This window comes from Periplaneta americana, chromosome 7 (genome assembly GCF_040183065.1).
Source record: "Periplaneta americana isolate PAMFEO1 chromosome 7, P.americana_PAMFEO1_priV1, whole genome shotgun sequence".
NCBI lineage: Eukaryota > Metazoa > Arthropoda > Insecta > Blattodea > Blattidae > Periplaneta > Periplaneta americana.
Window position 1 is genome coordinate 53,587,704 of NC_091123.1, and position 20,396 is coordinate 53,608,099.

A 20,396-nucleotide genomic window follows, 5' to 3' on the forward strand; every position below is an offset into this window, starting at 1 on the left:
ATTCATTCATTCATTCATTCATTCAGGTATTACAGTTTGTATCGTCAAGAGCAAAATATATCTTCTCACAAATGATTTATGAATTAAATAATGCATCTGCTTAGAGTAATTAAAACCCATTAACAACTACTGTTTTAAAGGTATGTATTTTGAGTTTAAAATGTAAACGTTACAATAGAATGTATGTACTTATTTTCTCTTCTGTTTAATTAGTAATTGTAATTTTTATTCTATTCTCGCATTTCTTTACACACCAGATTTCATATTATGCATTACACTTATTTCCTTTGTTGTCACCGGTGTCCATTTGTTCATCTCTATGTGTTATGAACATAAAGTATGCAATTAATTGTAGGCCTATATTAAGCAAAAACATTTTTTAAATTACACACAGTAAATTCCCTTCAATTGTTACTTCTTTTGTGTACTCAGAAAATGTCAGTGTTTTGTCTAACCAGCAAAACATAAGGGCCAACCGGTTGAAATTCGAACATTCGGTCGGATGCTCTACTTTGACGGTTCCTTTCTGACAGGTCCAATGAAAATCGCTTGTAAGCCCCATTCTGCAGCTCTCTAAATCCTTCACAAGATACAGTCTAATTATTATAGATCATTCGTCATCTCGTGAAACCAAATGTATGCGTGGACCGTAGCTTACAGTAAGAACCTTATGGTGAGGTTAAATGAGCAAGCTATGGTCCGTCCCAGGAATCTGTAGAGTAGAAAGACAAAATAAGACTTCTGCGCAAGTGGTATGTTGGAGGGCTAGGGTCAATGACAGCTCTGGAGGGAGGCATTGGTGGAACGAAGTTACCAATCGCTTGTTTTTTTTTTATTGGGTTATTTTACGACGCTGTATCAACATCTAGGTTATTTAGCGTCTGAATGATATGAAGGTGATAATGCCGGTGAAATGAGTCCGGGGTCCAGCACCGAAAGTTACCCAGCATTTGCTCGTATTGGGTTGAGGGAAAACCCCGAAAAAAACCTCAACCAGGTAACTTGCCCCGACCGGGATTCGAACCCGGGCAATCGCTTGTTGGGAGGTGATCATTTTTATCTGAACTTTTTACTACGAGCATCTTATCCCTTAGCGGCCTCGAGCTGATGCTTCCCGTAATACAGTCTGGCACTCCGCCCCCATATGCGCCAAGTCACTCTACAGATTTCTGGGACTGACCACAGTGAAAGCATAACGAAGGAAGGAAGCTTCCTAGTTCAATTTCTTCTTCCCCTGAAGCGCAGATAGTTTTCACGAGATAAAGAATGGCCTATACTACCCTCTTCTCTACATCCTGCACTCCTCTTATGTACAACATAGTCTACTGACGAAAAATGTAAGATAACTTAAGTTGATGCAACTTTCCTTCATATTTCAAAATACAACTTCGTACTTTCGGTTAGACTGAGGACTAACATCATAATATCACGATCACATTTCATTTTGATGCAGAACTACGTCTTTATCCTCATTAGGTATACGGGAGTGACTTTAAAACAGACACGAAAAATGCAGTAATCCTTCTTTCATTGATTTCCCCTTGTTCTCCTTGCCTTCCCCTTCTTTTTCTTGTTCCCTCCATGTTCTCTTTGTATTATTGTAGAGTATTTTGCTTGTTTTCGTCTTCCCCTTGTTCTGGTCTTACCCCTGTTCGCTTCGCTTTCTTCTCCTTGACTTCCTTGTTCTTGCATTCCTCTTGCTCTACCTTATTTAATTTCTCGCTCCATCCAGACGTATTTATACGTACTGATGTGCAACATAGTAAACCTCTGCACCTGTCGACAAATGATCGCATCCACAAGTACTTCTAAGACATAAAGATATGCAGCATAGTAAAGCTATGCGCTTGTCGAGGTCATAACCGCACGTAGTTCTATGTAAAGAGATGCAGAATAGTAAAGCTATGCACCTGTGGAATTTTTAGAGGAACAAATAGTGCAGTATCCTAATGGTTTAAAAATAATTTGAATTTTATAATAATAAAATATGAAGTGATATAGCAGTGATCCTTTGTCACAAAGTGCGTACTGTAGATTCATTCACTGATGATTTTTGTGGTTATGTGAAAACTCGTTTAATATATTTAAACCTCGATCTTTTTTTATTTCTGTGTTTGTTGTGAATCGCTTTCAAGTAATGCTTTCTATTTTCCTATTATATCTCACATCATTATATAGTTCCTTGGGAGATTATCAAAATTGTTAACCTTCGGTATATTTTAGTCTGCAGACCCTTCAACATTTATAAAAAAAATAGTATTAGCTTATTATTTTTAAACTGGGAGTGGAAATCTTGGCAAGTATTTTTTTTTTTTTTTTTTTTTTTTTTGTTAAAACAAAAATTCCGACAGCCACACAATGGTGAGAAGTTTGCATTCCACTGTTGATATGTAGTACCGAACTACAAGGGGCAATCAATAAGTTTCCGGACTGCCCTGAATGTAGGCAACACATATGACTAAGGAAACGGAGAAGTTATCTAGAACTAGGGAAACGCCTTGAATGGTTCCTAAATGCATCACTTGAAAGGCAGAGAAGAAGACCAGCCATACGGTATATATGAAGAGGTTCTAGGAAAAATCGCAATAGATTCTTGACATGGTTGTACAAAAACATGTGTAGAGCCTCAGTTCTTGAAGACAATCTGATACTCTTTGATAGACTGACTCAATAGGCATGGAAACAATTATTTTGACACGCGCATGAATGTTTGTGCGAGATCGTGCGTATTTGCTTGTTTTCCGCACAGAACCAATACGCGGTAAGTGTGAAACACCACATTCAGTATTCCCAACGTAACACACATAACAACTTCCCTCTTCTTACCGCTTAAGCGCGATATTCATTTTACTGCTTTAGGCTTTTAACATATTATTTTTAGAGACGTTTAACACAGTAATAATTATAAATTGGAAACTTACCACTGCAATTTCACCTAAATTGCAATGTTAATTATTGTTTTTAAATATTTGCAAAAATTAAGTAAAGTCTATTACTCCACGAAACTTATTGCATTCCTGATACAAGTAACATTAAGGAAGCCGTGAAAAAATCAACAACATTCCAGATGCCGATGTTATTACTGCAATATGTGATATAAATAATATTGTTAAAATATTAAAAATGAAAAATAAATCATTACATAACCTTACCGTTTGTTTTAAATTCGCATTTATAGACTGGGGGAAATAAAGACAGACGTGTATCACGGCCTGCTGGAGTATAGTAAACACAGAAAACATTTTATAGCAACAATGTTGAAGAAAGATATTTTGGTGTTCCGAAGTTGCCGTCATTAAACAGAAACCAACATGGAGATTTCATTGCAAATAATTAGAAATTCGTCTTTCAGGTATGTAATAAACGATCTTCGCACAAAATAATGTACGATACACGAGCGGTATGTTTGTTTTCATGTTCTCGGAAATTAAAAAAGCTCAACTACGTTTCGCTTTTTTCAATCTTTTCCTCGAACATGAAAACGTCAACATACCGCTCTTGTAACGTATATTACTATTAGCGGTGCAATAAATACAAGTTCAGTTAGGAAATATATTGACTGCCCCTTGTAGGTAACAGCTGAAAGGTTCAGCTTCTTTTGAGAAATTTGACTAAGTCTTCTACGGAAGTTTCCTCCATTTATGAGTGATTTTGAAGAGAAAGAAGTCAATTTCGGAGGGTTTGGGAATTAAAACGGACGCTAATTCCTTGTACAATTAGATTATATCACTAGGAGTAATACATGAAACAGGACATATCTGAAAATTTTCCCAATTAGACTACATCGGAATCTGTGCCTCTTCTTAAACTTTCAGGGTCCGAACCTGTGAAATCTCAAATTTAATAATAAAGTTCGTAACTGCTACCATACTCTGTAGAAAACTACAACTTTTATGGCAATAATAAAATGCGTAATTTTTCGTAAAATTATTTTCTCACAAGAAAATATATAACAATACAAATCATTACTTTATTATCATTTCGAAGGCACTTTTATAACGATGTTCTAAGAAATGAGCAATATCTCTAGAACAATGCGACACTTGGCATGTTTCTCCCTTCGTTTCAAAGAAAAGCTTTCTCTCTCTGCCAGAAATCCATACAAAAACACTTTCCATTTGCAGTGAACTTCTTTTTAAAGCTTGTTTATACGAGCACTGCTTGTGGAAGTTTCTGTGCCAGTTAGAGAGAATTCAATTGGGTAAAAAAAAGTATCTAATTCGGTTTGTAAATAAATTTGAAACGTCCGCACGTTCTCCTACAAGCACCCCATAACATTTCTGAATGAAAATATCAAAGGGGATAAGTACCAGTCCTTCTAAATACATAGGAGGGGAAAAAGTCGTTAGTCGCCATAAAACGCCGCATTAGGCGGAGCCTATTACAGAGTTCAATTTGATATTGGAGGGGAAAAAAACAGAGTGATAACACTTATGTGCAGGAAGCCGCCAAAGTGAAAGTGTGTACTTTGTATTTAGCGCGGCGTTGGAATTGCTATTTTCAATCGATTAGGTCCGTAAGTATCGTAAACTGTTCGACGAAAAATGGCAACTTGGGTAATTGCTTTAAGGTATGGTTAACTCATTTCTGATTGCTTCAAATTTCTACATCACAATTCCAATCAAGCTAAAAACAATTACGTTATTATAATAACTTTATTGTCGACTAATTAAGCTCTTCGCTCTTCTAGTGGTAACATTTCCAATTACAAATCTTCCGGAGCCGGGTCCAAGTAAAAAAAAAAAAAGATGATTTGTCGTTTATCCACAAGAACTGAGAGTAGCTATTCTTGTAATGTGTCTTCTCTTGTCTTTGGTGATTTTGCGCCAATCCAACCTTTATCCGTTAATTTTACTACAGAAAAAAAGTATTAAAATATGTTTAAAAAAGCAGAAAGATTACCCGACTGAATTGTTGTTTAAACATTTCATAGTTTTCAACATTAAACAAATGTATTATTTTATTTTATTAAAATATTTTTCATAGAAATTTTAATAACTTTGAAAGGTACATATACATAAATATAGTACTAAAAATATGAATTCTCTGCGTTTGTGTGAAGCAAAATGTAAAACCAATGCAGTTTTTTATCATAGCATGAGTCAAGGTCCCAGATTATTAAACAAATTTTATTCCAATATTATTTTAACCACGAATCCTCTCCAAATTAATAAAAAAAATAATAAAAAAAATTGTATTGGATTTATAGTTTGGGTTTAAACATATTAAACACTTTTTTAATTTGTATTCACTCTCAATTTTAATTTTATTTTTGTCTGTATTGCAATCCCCTCCTGAGCACGAGTCTTACTCATTCAGGAGCGGGCTAGTTTATCTTTCATTGTATTAACTTCTATTCATTTGAGACTTACTGGTAATAAAATAAATAAATGCTTCTATTCGCTTCTCTTCACTTCGTCCTAATGTCCATGTTTCTGTCCCATACAATGCCACACTCCACACAAAGTACTTCACTAATCTCTTCCTTATAATTAGTTTTTTTCCAGAGATTCACAGAAGATGCTCTTTTTTTTACCAAAGCTTCCTTTGCCATTGCTATCCTCCTTTTGACTTCCTGGCAGCAGCTCATGTTACTACCTATAGTAGGGTAAAGTTGCCTAATTCCGTGATACTCCTAATTCCGTGATACATTTCTTTCACTGAATGTCACAGGGTTAGGTATGTTGCTAGGAAGTTCACCGATGTCTCAAAAGTAGGCGAAAGATGCAATCTTTCAAGAAAGATGTCTGGCGCTATGATCGAACGACAAAGCTTTGACTGACATTCAATTTTTAAAAAGTATCGCGGGATTAGGGGTATCACGGAAATAAGCAACTTACCCTACATCCCAAGTATTCGAAGCTGTCCATTTGCTCTACTGCCTCATTTAGAAATCGCAAGTTTACCTTCTTTATTTTTCTTTCGACAACCATGGTCTTCGTCTTGTTTGCATTTATCTTCATCCCATACTGCTCACAATGAACATGTTTTACTCTCTTACAGTATTTAAGTTAGAACTTTAATTTTTTAACAAGGGATCACAAGTGTTTGTATAAGATTTTATGCTCGACCATGCCGAAATGTAGTAATTATACACCTGGTAGTAGCCCTTTAATGCACCTCTTTAAAGTACACTTATTCATTATAGTTCAGTTGTTCAGCCAATGAGAAATCACCATTGTACCATTATAAAAGCGCAAGTATCGATTATTCCCGGATATGCAATCGAAAGACAACTAGCGAAAAGTCACGGAGGCTGGAAATCCAATACTGTCGCAGAAGATTATGTTCTGTTACTATAATAATTAGCGTTAATTGTAAATAATATATAATATAAATTCAATTTGTCATCTCGTTTTTCAATTCTAAATCAATTTCCAGGTTATATCAAGACTAATGTTCATGTTATTCTCTAGATTATATAAAGGTCAATGACATTCGTTACTCGGAAAAAATCAATACTTTCGCGTCTGCGCACATCTCACAATTTAGAAGGTCAGTACCGCTCCTCACTTACATAACCATAACATGAATACTTATAAATAATTTCAAGTTAGAAATATGGTCGAGCATAAAAAGTCGTATGAAACTTACCTATAATGGTAATTAAGACGTTCGTATGAAAATTATGAAACGAGCGCAAGCGCTCGTTTCATAAACAAACATACTCGCGTCTTAATTACTAACATTATAGGCTCGTTGCATAATGTACTATTATATTTTAGTATTTATTTCTGTCGGGCTCTAATCATAACCTCTGTAGTCGATTACGCGTCATTAAACAATGCAACGAGCACTGGAAGCAATTTGGGCTGGCTACTGTTACTTTCACCGGCGTTGGAAGCCACATTCACTGCGTGAGGAGAACAGATCAGTTCGCGTTTCTGCAGCTGCAGCATCATCATCACCTAGGACTGTCGTCACCGAGCACAACGATGCCACAGACCTAATTTCCAGCATTGCGTGTCAATCTCTAAATTGTTTTCTTCCATTGTTTGTTTCCAGGACCACGGAAGTAGGACCAGGCCTCATGATAGAAAACTCTCGGTACACAATACTGTAAGCATTAGAGCGGACCGGTTTATCCTACTACCCACATACATGCCAAGAATACCTGTCCCTCGACTGCCTTCCTTTTTCCTCCACTCCTCGTTATATCTTCTTCTTTTTCCCTCTTGTGTCATCCTACCTATAGCATCAAGTTCAATCATCGTTTAGTTCACTCCCGAGATACAACTGACAAGCTTTGACACAGAAATTTCATTTTCGAGACCTACAAATCAAGGAATGCAAATTGCTAATTAACTCTCGTATCTGTTATGTAGAGAGGCAAGAGGAAGTGAATCGTTTCAATCCTGTAATGTCAGTGGGTTATTTGGCTTTCGTAACAGCACATGTGAAGTGTTTTTAGTGCGATTATGGGCGAGGAAGCAGTTATTCGCGTGGTCTTGAAGCTAAAGTGACGGTGCAAAATTGGAACCAGTTTTGTTGTGGTTATTTCTTAGTTGCATTCTTCAGGAGATAGGGGAACCGTTTACCTTCTTCTGTGGCAAGTGCAACGAACGACTGTGCCTACAATCATGGACTATTACAGCAACTGTTACTGCTGGATCTGGATGAATCCGCTCGCCAAGATCTACTGGGTCATCTGGCTGGCGACAAGATATCACCAGACCTTGAGTCTTCAGCAGTCGTACGAGCCGTTCCAAACAACGGTAAGTGGCCTGACTCGAGACCGGTAACTTACGCGAAGTGTAACAGGTCCGTGCGTGCAACGCCAAGCCACAATAAAAAGCAGAAACTTGTTCTCGGCTCACATTCTCAACAAAGAACCTATTACTTACACAATATTCGGAGCAGTAATGAACATAGATCATTGTAATAGCCTAATTACACTGAACAACAAATTTTTACCTTTTATCTTGCTCCGAAATAAAAATAGGTGAATATTACTAATATGTGTACCCTAAATCTGAATTTAAAATCCAAATTGCCCCATCACGTACCATTTTCCCGGGAAAATGAATTGAATTTTTATGACAAAACTTAATTGTTTTTAATTTTTGTCTGTTACTGATAAAATTACAACACACTAGGAATTCAAAATTCCTCATAATAGGCCTACTTGAATAATGTGTACTGGATACAAAAATGGTGTTACATAGTTTAAAACAAATCAATAGTAGTACATTATGCAACGAGCCTATAATGATAGTAATTAAGACCCAAGTATGGATGTTTATGAAACGAGCGCAAGCGAGTTTCATAATATTCATACGAGCGTCTTAATTACCATTATAGGCAAGTTTCATACGACTTTTATGCTCGACCATATTTATAACTTGAAATTATTCAGATGTATACATTTTATTTGTATCTGACAAGATCGGAAGTGACCTTGTTCTAGGTCGTGAATTGTGAGATGTGCGCAGACGCGAAAGTATTGATTTTTTCCGAGGAACAATAATGTAATTGATCTTGATGTAATCCCGTTAAACTTGATATAACCTTGATTATTGAATTCGACATTGAAAAACGAGATGATAAATTGAATTTACTTGAATATTATTTACAATTAACGCTAATTATTATAGTAACAGAACATAACCTTCTGCGACATAATTGGATTTCCAGCCTTCGTGACTTTTCGCTAATTCTCTTTCGATTGCATATCCGAGAATAATCGATACTTGCGGTTTTATAGCGGTACAAAGCTGACTTGTCATTGGCTGAACACCTGTAAGATGACTTGTCATTGGCTGAACACCTGTACTTTAATGGGTAGGTGTACTTTAATGACATGCATTAAAGGACTGCTACCAGGTGCATAATTACTACATTTCTGCACGGTCGAGTATAAAAATATTTTATGCATATAATGAGAAAAATCTCGGAATTTGAACTTACATTTAAAATAATTTTCTGAATGACTTCTGTTTATAACTAGACCCGGGACTTTAGTTTACAAGGAACCAACAATACTTTGCAAGCATGCTGGATGATGATCTTCCTTTATATCGCCTTTCCATTTCACATACAGTATTTCTTGATTAAATCTTTCCCCATGCTCTTCGTTTACCGCTCCAAAGTTAGGAGGAAGTAAATCCAAATGAGAATGTAAAAAGTCTATTATGAGAGATATATTACACTCCATTTTGTCATATGCACTTAACATGATTTTCACAAGTTCTAAGTAATTCTCTGCCTTAAAATTTCCAAGGAAATTTGAGCAAACATCTTTGAAAGCGCGCCATGCTATTCTTTCTGTAACGGAAAGTTTTTCAATAATTTCAAGGGAAAAATTGTTCCGGGGCCGGGTATCGATCCCGGGACCTCTGGTTGAACGTACCAGCGCTCTACCAACTGAGCTACCCGGGAACTCCACCCGACACCGTCTCAACTTTCCCCTTTATATCCACACAACTCGCGTGGGCTGACGAAACGCCAGAGGCCCACATTGAGTGCACACAATCTCTGTGTGACTAGGAATTGTGCATAATATATGTCATTGTTTACGTTAACAGAAAACCACAATTCCTAGTCACACAGAGATTGTGTGCACTCGATGTGGGTCTCTGGCGTTTCATCAGCCCACGCGAGTTGTGTGGATATAAAGGGGAAAGTTGAGACGGTGTAGGGTGGAGTTCCCGGGTAGCTCAGTTGGTAGAGTGCTGGTACGTTCAACCAGAGGTCCCGGGATCGATACCCGGCCCCGGAACAATTTTTCCCTTGAAATTATTCAAATCTGCTTTACAGGGAGCTTTACCTGAAAGACTAGATTTGGAAAGTTTTTCTTCAACCAAAGGGTCCGCCATAACTTTGTGAATTTTTGGACCGATGAAAATGCCCTCTTTTAGTTTTCCTTCACTCAAACTGGTAAAATTTTCCTTTAAATACTGAAAACCACACCCTTATTTGTTCATTGCATAGACCTCACTTTGAACTGTTATGAAATTTACTTAACAGAAGGGACTAATATCTGTTTATTTATTAGAAGTACAAAATAACATGCTAACAACCATAATAAACCGTAAATAAGTAATGAACTCATAAAATACATTAGCTTTTGTTTTGGTTTAAACCCCCAACCCGCGCCAGATGTTTCCTGGGGGAGCGCATATCGAAAAGTGAAATCATAGTATATCTTAAAAACCTTACGTGATACGAAGAAAATAGATGCATTTTCGGATTCAGCGCACATCAAACCATAAGGGACACATTGTTTTAAGTCGGAACAAAATTCTTGTTGTTCAGTGTTATCTACTCAGAGAAGTTGGGCTCGATTTTCTGTAGAAAGCTGGGGCTTATTTAACCAAAGTACAAATTACAAATGTACAAATTTACAGGAAGTAGTTCCTATACCTATAAATTATAATAAAATGTGTTTCATAAAACATTCCAAAATATTCCTCTAAGTGTAACAGTGATTTATAAATGTAGGCCCTGACTTATGTATACTGTTCTCCAACCAGGACATTAACCGTCAAAGGAATGTGCTTACTACTGCGTCATCTATTGGAGCGAAGTAGATAAATAATACTACCGGGTACCGTTATAACGCCAGTTAAAAAAACATGCGCTCTCCTGCATATGTTATTTCCTGTATGGAGGGATTAAAAGACCAGGAGATTAACCGTGATCTAATTTTGTAACTAGGGTAGTATAAATATGTGTGTATCAATGTTATCGTTTGTGCTTTGAGAGTTAGCCAATGGAGATGCATGTACCCACGTGTGTGACCTTATGACATCATCATTCATTCATAGCATTACCCCGCTGCGTCCCACATTTTCAAAGTTACATTAATTTGAAGTTGTTAGTAAAATACCTTTTTTCTTTAGTTTTACGGATAAAAAAAAATATTACAAATAGAGAATGAACTATTCAGAAGTGTTATTTAATTGACTAGTGTTGTGAAGCTAAAAATGTGTTCTTAATTGCTTTGTACATATTTTATTTTTCAATTTTAACTAAAAATGATATCATTCTTACGCACTTATCACAAAAATTGTTACAAATCATACGACTTTAGTAACTCGATTCTTTACAGTTTAATTATGCATCATAATGTACAGTCTTAAATAAATTACTAGAGTGGCGTGATTTGTAACTATTGTTGTTTTAAATGCGTAAGAAAATGTAATTTTGTAGTTAAAGATAGCAAAAAAAAAAAACTGTACGAAGCAACTATGGAATTGATAACACATTTTTAGCTTCAGAATACTAGCTAATTAAATAAATGATAGTCCTGAATAGTTAATTCTTTATCTGTAATATCATTTTATATTTAAAACTCAAGAATAATGGTATTTTACAAACAAATTCAAATTAGTGTAATTCCAAAAATATTGATAATAGGACAAATGTTTATATGACATTTTTTGCTCAGAATGTCTTCGGAAATAAGCTCAGTAAGGGACGGTAAATTCTCGTGAATCATCCTGTATAACAGGCCTTGGTTTATATAAAAGTAACACTTTCATTAGCCATGAATGCAACACAGAATATGACAACTATAACACAGCTAAATGTGATGTTCGTAATAATCATAAAAACTGTGGACTTTTTGTTAGTTACTTAAACATCTCCCATTATTGTCTTCAGATCTATTACTGTACTGATATGTCACGTATATTTTATATGCCTATATATGTATCTCAGTATAATAACTGATATATAGGATCAATAATAAAAATACAGTACAATACGGTACCTATATTGCAATTAGTAGCAGTTAGGGCCTACGTTTCTTCGTGAGGATTCCAACCTACCTCTTCATATTCCATTATTGAGCGACAAGGATTATGTACGCTAATTTTTTTGACTTTCGGTTAGCTTTCTTAACCCTCAACTGGTATCTATGGATCAATATAGACCCATATGGCTAGATATCCTTACGTACATTTAAAAAGCAATACCAGTTGAGGGTTAAAAATACGCATAGAGAAATGTAGTGATTTTCAGGCTTTCCTTGTAATATTAGTGACTTTATCCTTCCAACCCAGTTTGATATTGAAATATATAAGGTGAACCTTAAGTAATATCTTTAATTTAAAGGGCTTTGAGTTATATCAAACAAAAAGAAATTTAACACAATTTTGCTTGTTTTAGCTTCATTTTCGTGATACTAATTTTTATACGCAACATTTCATAGCTTGCTTCGGGAAAACCATTGATTTAATTCCGAATATACTCAGTTAATTTAAGAGAGCAGTGTCATATGATAAGAAATGATTGAAAGAATTTTAGTTTCGTCCTTTAGTCCTTTAAATATGCAAAAATTTGATCCGAACAAATATAACATTGAAAAACCTGTTTTCAGAACGAAAAGCTACATTTGTTCGGATCAAATTTCTACACATTTAAAATAAGACACTAAAATTCTTTCAATCATTTATTATCATAATACAATGCTCTCTTAAATTGACTGAACATATTGGGTAATTCAATAAATGACTTTCCCAAAACGCGCTATAAAATATTTCATATAAAATAATTTTCATCTCGGAAAGGAAGTAAAACTAACAAAATTGTAATTAAATTTTTTTGTTTGAAATATCTCAAAGAATAACTTCCTGAAATTAATGATATTATTTACGGTTCACCCTGTACACATCGGGCAGCCATTTAGTTAGTGATGATGATTATGATGATGATGATGATGATGATGATGACATTTGTTTTGCTTTGTTTTTCAATTGTCTTACTGAGAACTGGATATCTAGTGATGGTTACTTTTTCTGCCGTCCTTACAGTATGAGATTTTAAAATTCGTTCCATTCATTGACATAAATTAATACTGCCAAGATATTCTCATTAACTGAAACATCGGACCACTTCATACTCTTAAGTAGGGCCCCTTTATTTTCTTACTTGCTCTATCCTCTTGTTAAAGCCTTTGTTCATCCGGGTCCATTAGTTTAAACTACTTATTTCTTTCTTTTTCAAGCCAACAGGCATTCGTGACAAAATCCACTACACTTTTTATATAAATTACACTGACATAGATGTGAATATAGTAGACAGACTTAATGTTTCGAATGAGGTGAACGTCAGGTGCATTCATGTAACTCCATTCATAAAGTCAGTCCTTCATCGGTTTAAAAGTGTACCGCTTTATATCGCCTGTCGTAACGATTTTTCTACCGCAAAAAGACCTCCACTGTATCACTGGCGGACTGTGGTAGTAAAGGCGCCTTTATTGATTTTCTTGTGCTCCAATAACCTTGAAAGGCGGCCCTGACCTTACTGCGGAGATCTGTTTATAATATTATTGTCCACTTTTCCTTACGTGGGCTGAGTCAGAGAGTGTGTTGAATTTACAAAGCCTTTCTTTGTTATGTCAATATTTAAAGGCGTTGCGTTGGTAGCACTTTGTAGTTTGAAACGTTTAGTGCAGAACTTTTACCTTCTCCGAAAGCATAGAATGTAGAGCAATGGTTGTATAATGAATGTATTACACCTTTACTCAAGATGCTTCCTTACACGTGAATAACATTGTTCGATTGAAGTTTATCGTAGTTACAAAATGCGAACTCCTGAAAGAAAAGACTACAGACCTACAGAAACAGACAGAAGACGAATGCAAGAGATCACTTGGTCTAGTTTTCTTAAATAGATTGAGATGATCATTTTTATAATAATAGTCTATATTAAACACAATGTGTGTAACTTATTAACTATCTTTATTTGTTCTGGAGGCTTGGCTCGGGATCTCGCAGAGTCAAGGCGATTGTGAAGTATGGTAGAACGCCATCCATCCATCCATCCATCTATCTACCTACCTACCTATCTATCTATCTACCTACCTACCTACCTATGTCTATAACAGGGCAAAGCCCCAATTACAATAGACAGTATAAATATTTACTTAGAACGTAAAATTGGAGGTAACATGAAAAGAGATAAAACAGATACAAATGAAAGATACAAGAGTGAACACAAATGACAAATAATAAAACAGACAAATAGATACTAAATGAAAAATACAAAATAAAAATAAATGAAATTACATTTGGCTTTGTGCAAAATAATATTTTCAGATGAAAAGTAACACTTTTTTTTTTCTTTCAAAAGCTTCAAAGTGAACAAAAGGTTCATAGTCGGACATTTTAATTATCAAATAACTAATTAAGTTGTAGAAAAGAACGACTGCTTACTCCACAATCTCAATAAGGTATAGGCCTATTTTTGTTATATATTTTAATTGTCCTTCTGGTTGCTGGATAATTTTTTGGTAGTTTCCCACAAATTAAGATACACTGACTTACAACGTGTTAGTATTCTTCGATTCATCAGATGTCTTTGCAATTTCCTTCTAGATCTTGATCATATTTGTAACTAACATCGCATCCTAAATAATTAAAATGTTGTCCCCGTTCTACAATCCCATTATTTATAAGAAATTCGTACGAGTAGTCTGTTGTGAAAGCCATACCTTTCTTTCTTTTTTTTTTTTTTTTACTTGTAGAAATATTTAATATACAGTATTATACGATTTATAAATTTGGTTCAGTTGATGTACTAATATTTACAGTTTACTTTCCATATTGCCTATAATTAGAATGTCATTTGCACATAATAAAAGTTTAATTACATCTGTTCATTTCATCTTCCATTCCCTCATGGGAAAAGTCGATAATTAGGTATGCCTTAATTTTCTGGGGAAATGGTAGCAAAATTGACAGTGTCTTGATTTTGCAAAAGAAAGCCATTAGAATTCTATGTCAATCAAACTATCTTGAACATTGTCAACCTCTTTTCAAACAATCACAGATATTAACTGTCATAAATTAATATATATACGGCCTAGTCCTTTGCACTCGATAAAATATAGACAATTACTCATTAATAGCCAATATACATGATAATGAAATTAGAAATAGTGAAAAAATTAATATTCCATATTGCAGATTACATAAAACTAGTACAAATTTTTCTATCATGGGGATGAAATCATATAATAAGCTTCCCAGTCAATATTATAAGTTACAAACCAATAGTTTCAAAACTAGATTTTATAATTGGCTTTTAATTATTCCTTTCTACTCTGTAGATGAGTTTCTTAACATAAATCCATACGAAATTGTTTTTAATAAATAAAGTTATTTACATTTAGTTACAAATATTACATTAAGAGTGAAGTGTTTTCATTAATTTTAGAGCATACCTGCACAAACAGCGCGCGCGCGCGCTCTTTCGGAGCGGGAGAGCTATGTATTCCGCTTGCCGAATCGGAGAGGAAGATACGTCAGAATGACAAGACTTGCAATAGGTAGAGGAGAGGGAAACGACCACTCAGCTATCTAGTGGAGTGCAGTGCGTATTCTCAGTAACTGTTTCACGTTGTTCTACTGCTACTGTACGGTATGGAGGAATCTAAAAGACGGGAAAGTAGCGATCAGGCAGATTCTTTCAAGGTTGCATGGGAAAATGCCTTTTTTTTCATAGCTGCTGGAGTAAATAGTCAGTGCTTTATCTGCCACAACATTTTGAAAGATAGAAAGAAACGTAACATAATGCGTCATTACGAGTCCAGACATAAAGTTACTAAAGATATTAATCTTCAACAATTTTAATATCTCTATTCAGGGAAAAGGCCAGCTCAGTGTTGATATGTTGAATAAATTACGGGATTTCAGTCATAAACTTACACTTTTCGTAAGTCAGTTTCGGGAAGGTAATATGGCTTACTTTCGAACGATAGAAACTGCTCCTGATGAAGCCATGTTAAACGATTATGTGCAAATATTAATTGAAATTCAAAATGAATTTAATTCTAGGTTCCAAGATCTTGTCTTAAGGTCCACACCTGTCGAGTAACGGTTAGCGCGTCTAGCCGCGAAACCAGGTGGCCCGGGTTCGATTCCCGGTCGGGTCAAGTTACCTGGTTGAGGTTTTTCCGGAGTTTTCCCTCAACTCAGTATGAGCAAACGCTGAGTAACTTTCGGTGTTGGACCCCGGACTCATTTCACCGGCATTATCACCTTCTCATTCAGACGCTAAATAACATAAGCTGTTGATAAAGCGTCGTAAAATAACCTACTAAAAATCTTGTCTTAATTGGAAAGAAGTTTAAAGTTATCATAATAAATTCTTCAACACCAGTTGAAACAATGTCATATAAGTTACAGGTGGACCTGGTTGGCGCAGTTGGTATAGCACTGGCCTTCTATGCCCGAGGTTGCGGGTGCGATTCCGGGCCAGGTCGATTGCATTTAAATGTGCTCATATAACCTCGGCAGTTGGGAGCGTCGTTAAATAAAACATAACATTTAACGATTTACAGCTCGGATTTATTGATCTTCAATGTGGCCTAAGGGCTAAAGATTGTTTGAATAATAATTATATTAGCCTGGTTGAGTTTTACAAGACTAAACATTAGCAATAATAACCACGACTACACAGGCTGGCTCTGAAAATGATTGCTATGTTTGGCTCAACATTTATATTTGTGAGCAACTGTTTTCTATAATCAACTTTAATAAAGGCAGACATCGAACATCTGTAACTGATGTTTCATTACGATCAGTAGGCTACTGTTCCTTTCAGCTGCCAACAGCATAAAACCTCGCTTTCATGTACTGATAAATAAAAATATAACAAAATGATATTGTACATTTAAGTAGGTATAAAATTTCTATTATTTCCGTAAAATAAATATTTCTGTATTAATTAATAATAGTCCAAGATAGTTTTGCAAACACTGAACGGGAATTCATTTCATAAACACTCGTACTAGTACTTCCTTTTCTGTATATTTTGTACGAGATCATCCCTTCTTCCAGTCCACCCTATAATCAGCGCAGCTAATATCTGTATTCCGCTCATGAGTTGTGAGCGGGCTCGGAGAGCGCAAACCTTGTGCAGGCCTGTTTTAGAGTTTCAAAATGTTTTGTGTTTTCATTCTAATTAAAATTTACGGTTTCCAATTACATGTGTATTTTCAAATGTATGTTTTTTCCGCCTCCTTCTGTTTTGTGACGAAGTCTATTACCGTATGTTTAGGGGCTTAATAAATTGAATTGAATAAACTGCACCCTTGTGTAAAACTTTATTTCAGCAAAATTGCATGTTTTTTATCAAGTCAGTTAAAACTAACAACGTGATTATGAAACTAAATGTACTTATTATTTTCACATTTTATCATCGTCACATTTTTCATGCATGACATTAAAATATGGAAATATATGCCAGAAAATGAGTTGAAATATATAGAAGAGAGAGAGGATCTCAACAAATTTGAAATTCCATCAGAAACGAATGAGATATACGGTCAGGAAAAGTTGGGTAGAGGTCAGAAGAGGCTTTTAGCCTAACCATGAAATGAAAGTATGACCTTAGGCACATACAGAAGAGGAAATACATCTTGAAAAGAGCAGACGAGAAGTCTGGATCTCCTCTGCTAGCCTCCTGAAGCTTGTATGTCGGATTTATATATATATTTCTTTCTCCGTTGGTTTTGATCATTATATGTCACGGCCAAGGAGTCGAGGGCAGAGAAGCAATACCAGCGAGGCTGATCTAATACAAGCCGGCGGTACATCACACTCTATAGCCTGCATCTCCCTCAGAGGCTGTGGGAATAACGAATCCAACGGACCGATAAACCTGGAGCAGGAGGAGGAAGAAGAAGAAGAAAAAAGACGTGGCTCGGCGCGCCGCCTTGATATAGTTATGAATGTAGGCAACTTCGGATTCAAGCCGAGATGAGATACGGGGCAAGACTCCTCCTCCATCCTTCCATTCCCTTCTTCCTTTCGGGCCAATCAACTTGTGGATTCTGGTCCCAGGTAAAGCTATACGCAATATTTCACGAACGAAGCATCTGCTGATGCATCTATACGTTCAAGTTTTCGTGGAACTGAAGATAAAGTTGTAAATGACATTCTTCAAAATTTAAACCAGGAAGCGTTAAGGTTCTTTACGTGAGTGTATGTAGTTTTATTCATCGCAAAATGAAAAACGCAGAGCAACACTAAGAAACTATGACAAACGACCGGTGGACACGTTATAAAGTAACCGATTTTTCCAATAGTGTAGAACTGCTTTAAGGGGAGAGGATGGTATTTTTTTTATGAAAAATGAGTAAAATTTTCAAAAAAATAATATTCTTTAAAATACTCTGTGAAATGTGTGGATCGCCATTTTTAAACTTCCTGCATTATGGATTTTTAAATCACTCGCGCACTTTTATTGTTGTTTCTGGTAAATTTAATTTTCAAAAAAAAAAGAAAAATTTTTAATACCCTTCGATATGTGTGGAATGCATTGCGTAACATTTTGTGGATATTTTTATCGGATGTTGAGACGTCATTTTTAAACTTCCTACGCTATGGATTTTTAAATCACACGCCCGCTTTTATCGGTTTCCAGTAACTTCATTTTTTTTTTGCTACATTGCCAGACAAAATGGATATAATTTCTGAACTATTAAAGATACATGCATGAAATTTAGAACACACATTCTTTAGATTATTAGGAAACTTTTCTCTGTAACAGAATTTTGTTAAGTGATTTCATTTAAAAATACGTCCGTTTGTTTGCAAGAAAGGAAATCAGAAAATTGTTACTAAATTTTAATTGTTTATTTTACAAACGTAGGGACTAATATCAAAATTCTGTTACAGACAGTTTGTAGAACATACTTTTGCAAATACATTGCAAAAACTGTTTGAATCTATCTTTAAAAACGGTTTAGATATATCGGTTTTAGTATAATCCTGCATTGGGTATATTTTTTTCAAATTTGGCCCCCCAAATTTTTTTTTTTTTTTCAAAATATTTTTATTTGGTTGAGTTGCCACAGCTATGAGCTCTCTACATACAAAAAATCAATAATTTACACCAAATAGGAAAAAAGTTAAAAAAAAAAAATACCATTCTCTCCCCTTAAGAGGACACATTTCATTTAGTGTTCTCGTCGACCTGGTTGGCGAGTTTAAGTGTGCTTAAATGCGACAGGCTCATGTCAGTAGATTTACTGGCATGTAAAAGAACTCCTGCGGGACAAAATTCCGGCACATCCGGCGACGCTGATATAACCTCTGCAGTTAAATGAAACATAACATTTAGTGTTCTCTCCAAGGTCAGGTGTCCGCCTCCCTCTACACGTGCTATGTACTTTGCAGGTTACACGGTGGCTCGGCGCACATTTTCGCCACGAGACTGCTCTACTCAATGCTCTATTTATTTTGTGTACAATGATAAATTAAACAGAAAGACGATATTTCCGAAGCATTTCTAGGAACTGACTACACGCTCGGATCAACCGGTCGTTGCAGGTCCAGATCCAACTTCAGCCTCCAAATGAATAGACAAAACTGATGCTTATTACTAACCCACAAATCCTGAGCGATCATCCTCCAGCCCCGTGCCGTCCATCTGAACAAGTTATTGCCCTCGCCAGAAATCAATACATGGAGAGCAAATTGGTGGCAAACAGAACAGTAATTCCTTCTCTCACCTGCCTGTTCGACTTGATACGTACTACGTCGTCATTCAGAACCATTCCAATTTTATTAACTGCATGAATATCACCGAAGAACCATTTATTTTATCACCATTACTACTCATAGGCCAAATAATATCAACTTCACACGAACCTTCAATGACAGAGCCCAACGACTTGCAAACATTCGATTTGATGAGTTGGGATTACTGAAGAATACTCCTACGCTACAACCACATAACCAATTGATGATGGCATAGTATTATAATATTCCAGTTAACAAAAACCACTACTGGAGGAGCGTGGTAAATAAGAGTTTTCGGTAAGAGTAATTCACAGCAAAATATTAACATTTAGCTTCGTAAAATATAGTAGGGTCCTACCACAACTGAAGAATAAGACACAAAAAAAATAGAATTCCTAAAATGTAGATTGAAACTTCAGCACACGTCTTGGGATTCTGTGAACAGGGATTGCCCTTGAGGAACTCTAGACATCATCTTGTAAGATCCAAAATTGCTGCCTCATTAAGAAATAAGGGCTGGATAGTAGAAGAAGAAATCTCCTGTCTAGCTGAAAATGGGTCAACGAGATGAGTAGATATTTTAGGGAACAATGCTGACACTAAAAAAGGCATCGTTGTGACCCCACGATATGTTTTGAAGTAGAATGTTATCAGTCAGCCGAGGTCCACCTTGAGAAGAAGTCGATCTATGAACCTACAGTCAACTATTTCAAGCTGAAATATGCCTTAATTCACGTTGAGGTATTCGGCTTGCTCATAGCTGCTCGAGGGACTATACCAGCTTTTTTCCAAGAATTTCGACGGGAGTTTACTCTGCCAACATCTCTGAGGGATGACATTCTGATAAATGTGTTAAAAAATCCTGCCAAATCCTAATTAATTACATGGTGCCACATTAATAGCAATTGTAATTTTTCACGC

General features: G+C 35.7%; 1 protein-coding gene across 1 annotated transcript in view; it reads left to right on the forward strand.

Annotated features, from left to right (window-relative positions):
* Window positions 1-7,223: 7,223 nt before the first annotated feature.
* LOC138703094 (lipase 3-like) overlaps window positions 7,224-20,396 on the forward strand; it is a 132,218-nt gene continuing 119,045 nt past the window's right edge. The window contains exon 1 of the mRNA XM_069830678.1: window positions 7,224-7,715. Within this exon, the coding sequence (XP_069686779.1) occupies window positions 7,581-7,715 (135 nt within the window). The 5' untranslated portion in view covers window positions 7,224-7,580. The remainder of the gene's footprint in view (window positions 7,716-20,396) is intronic.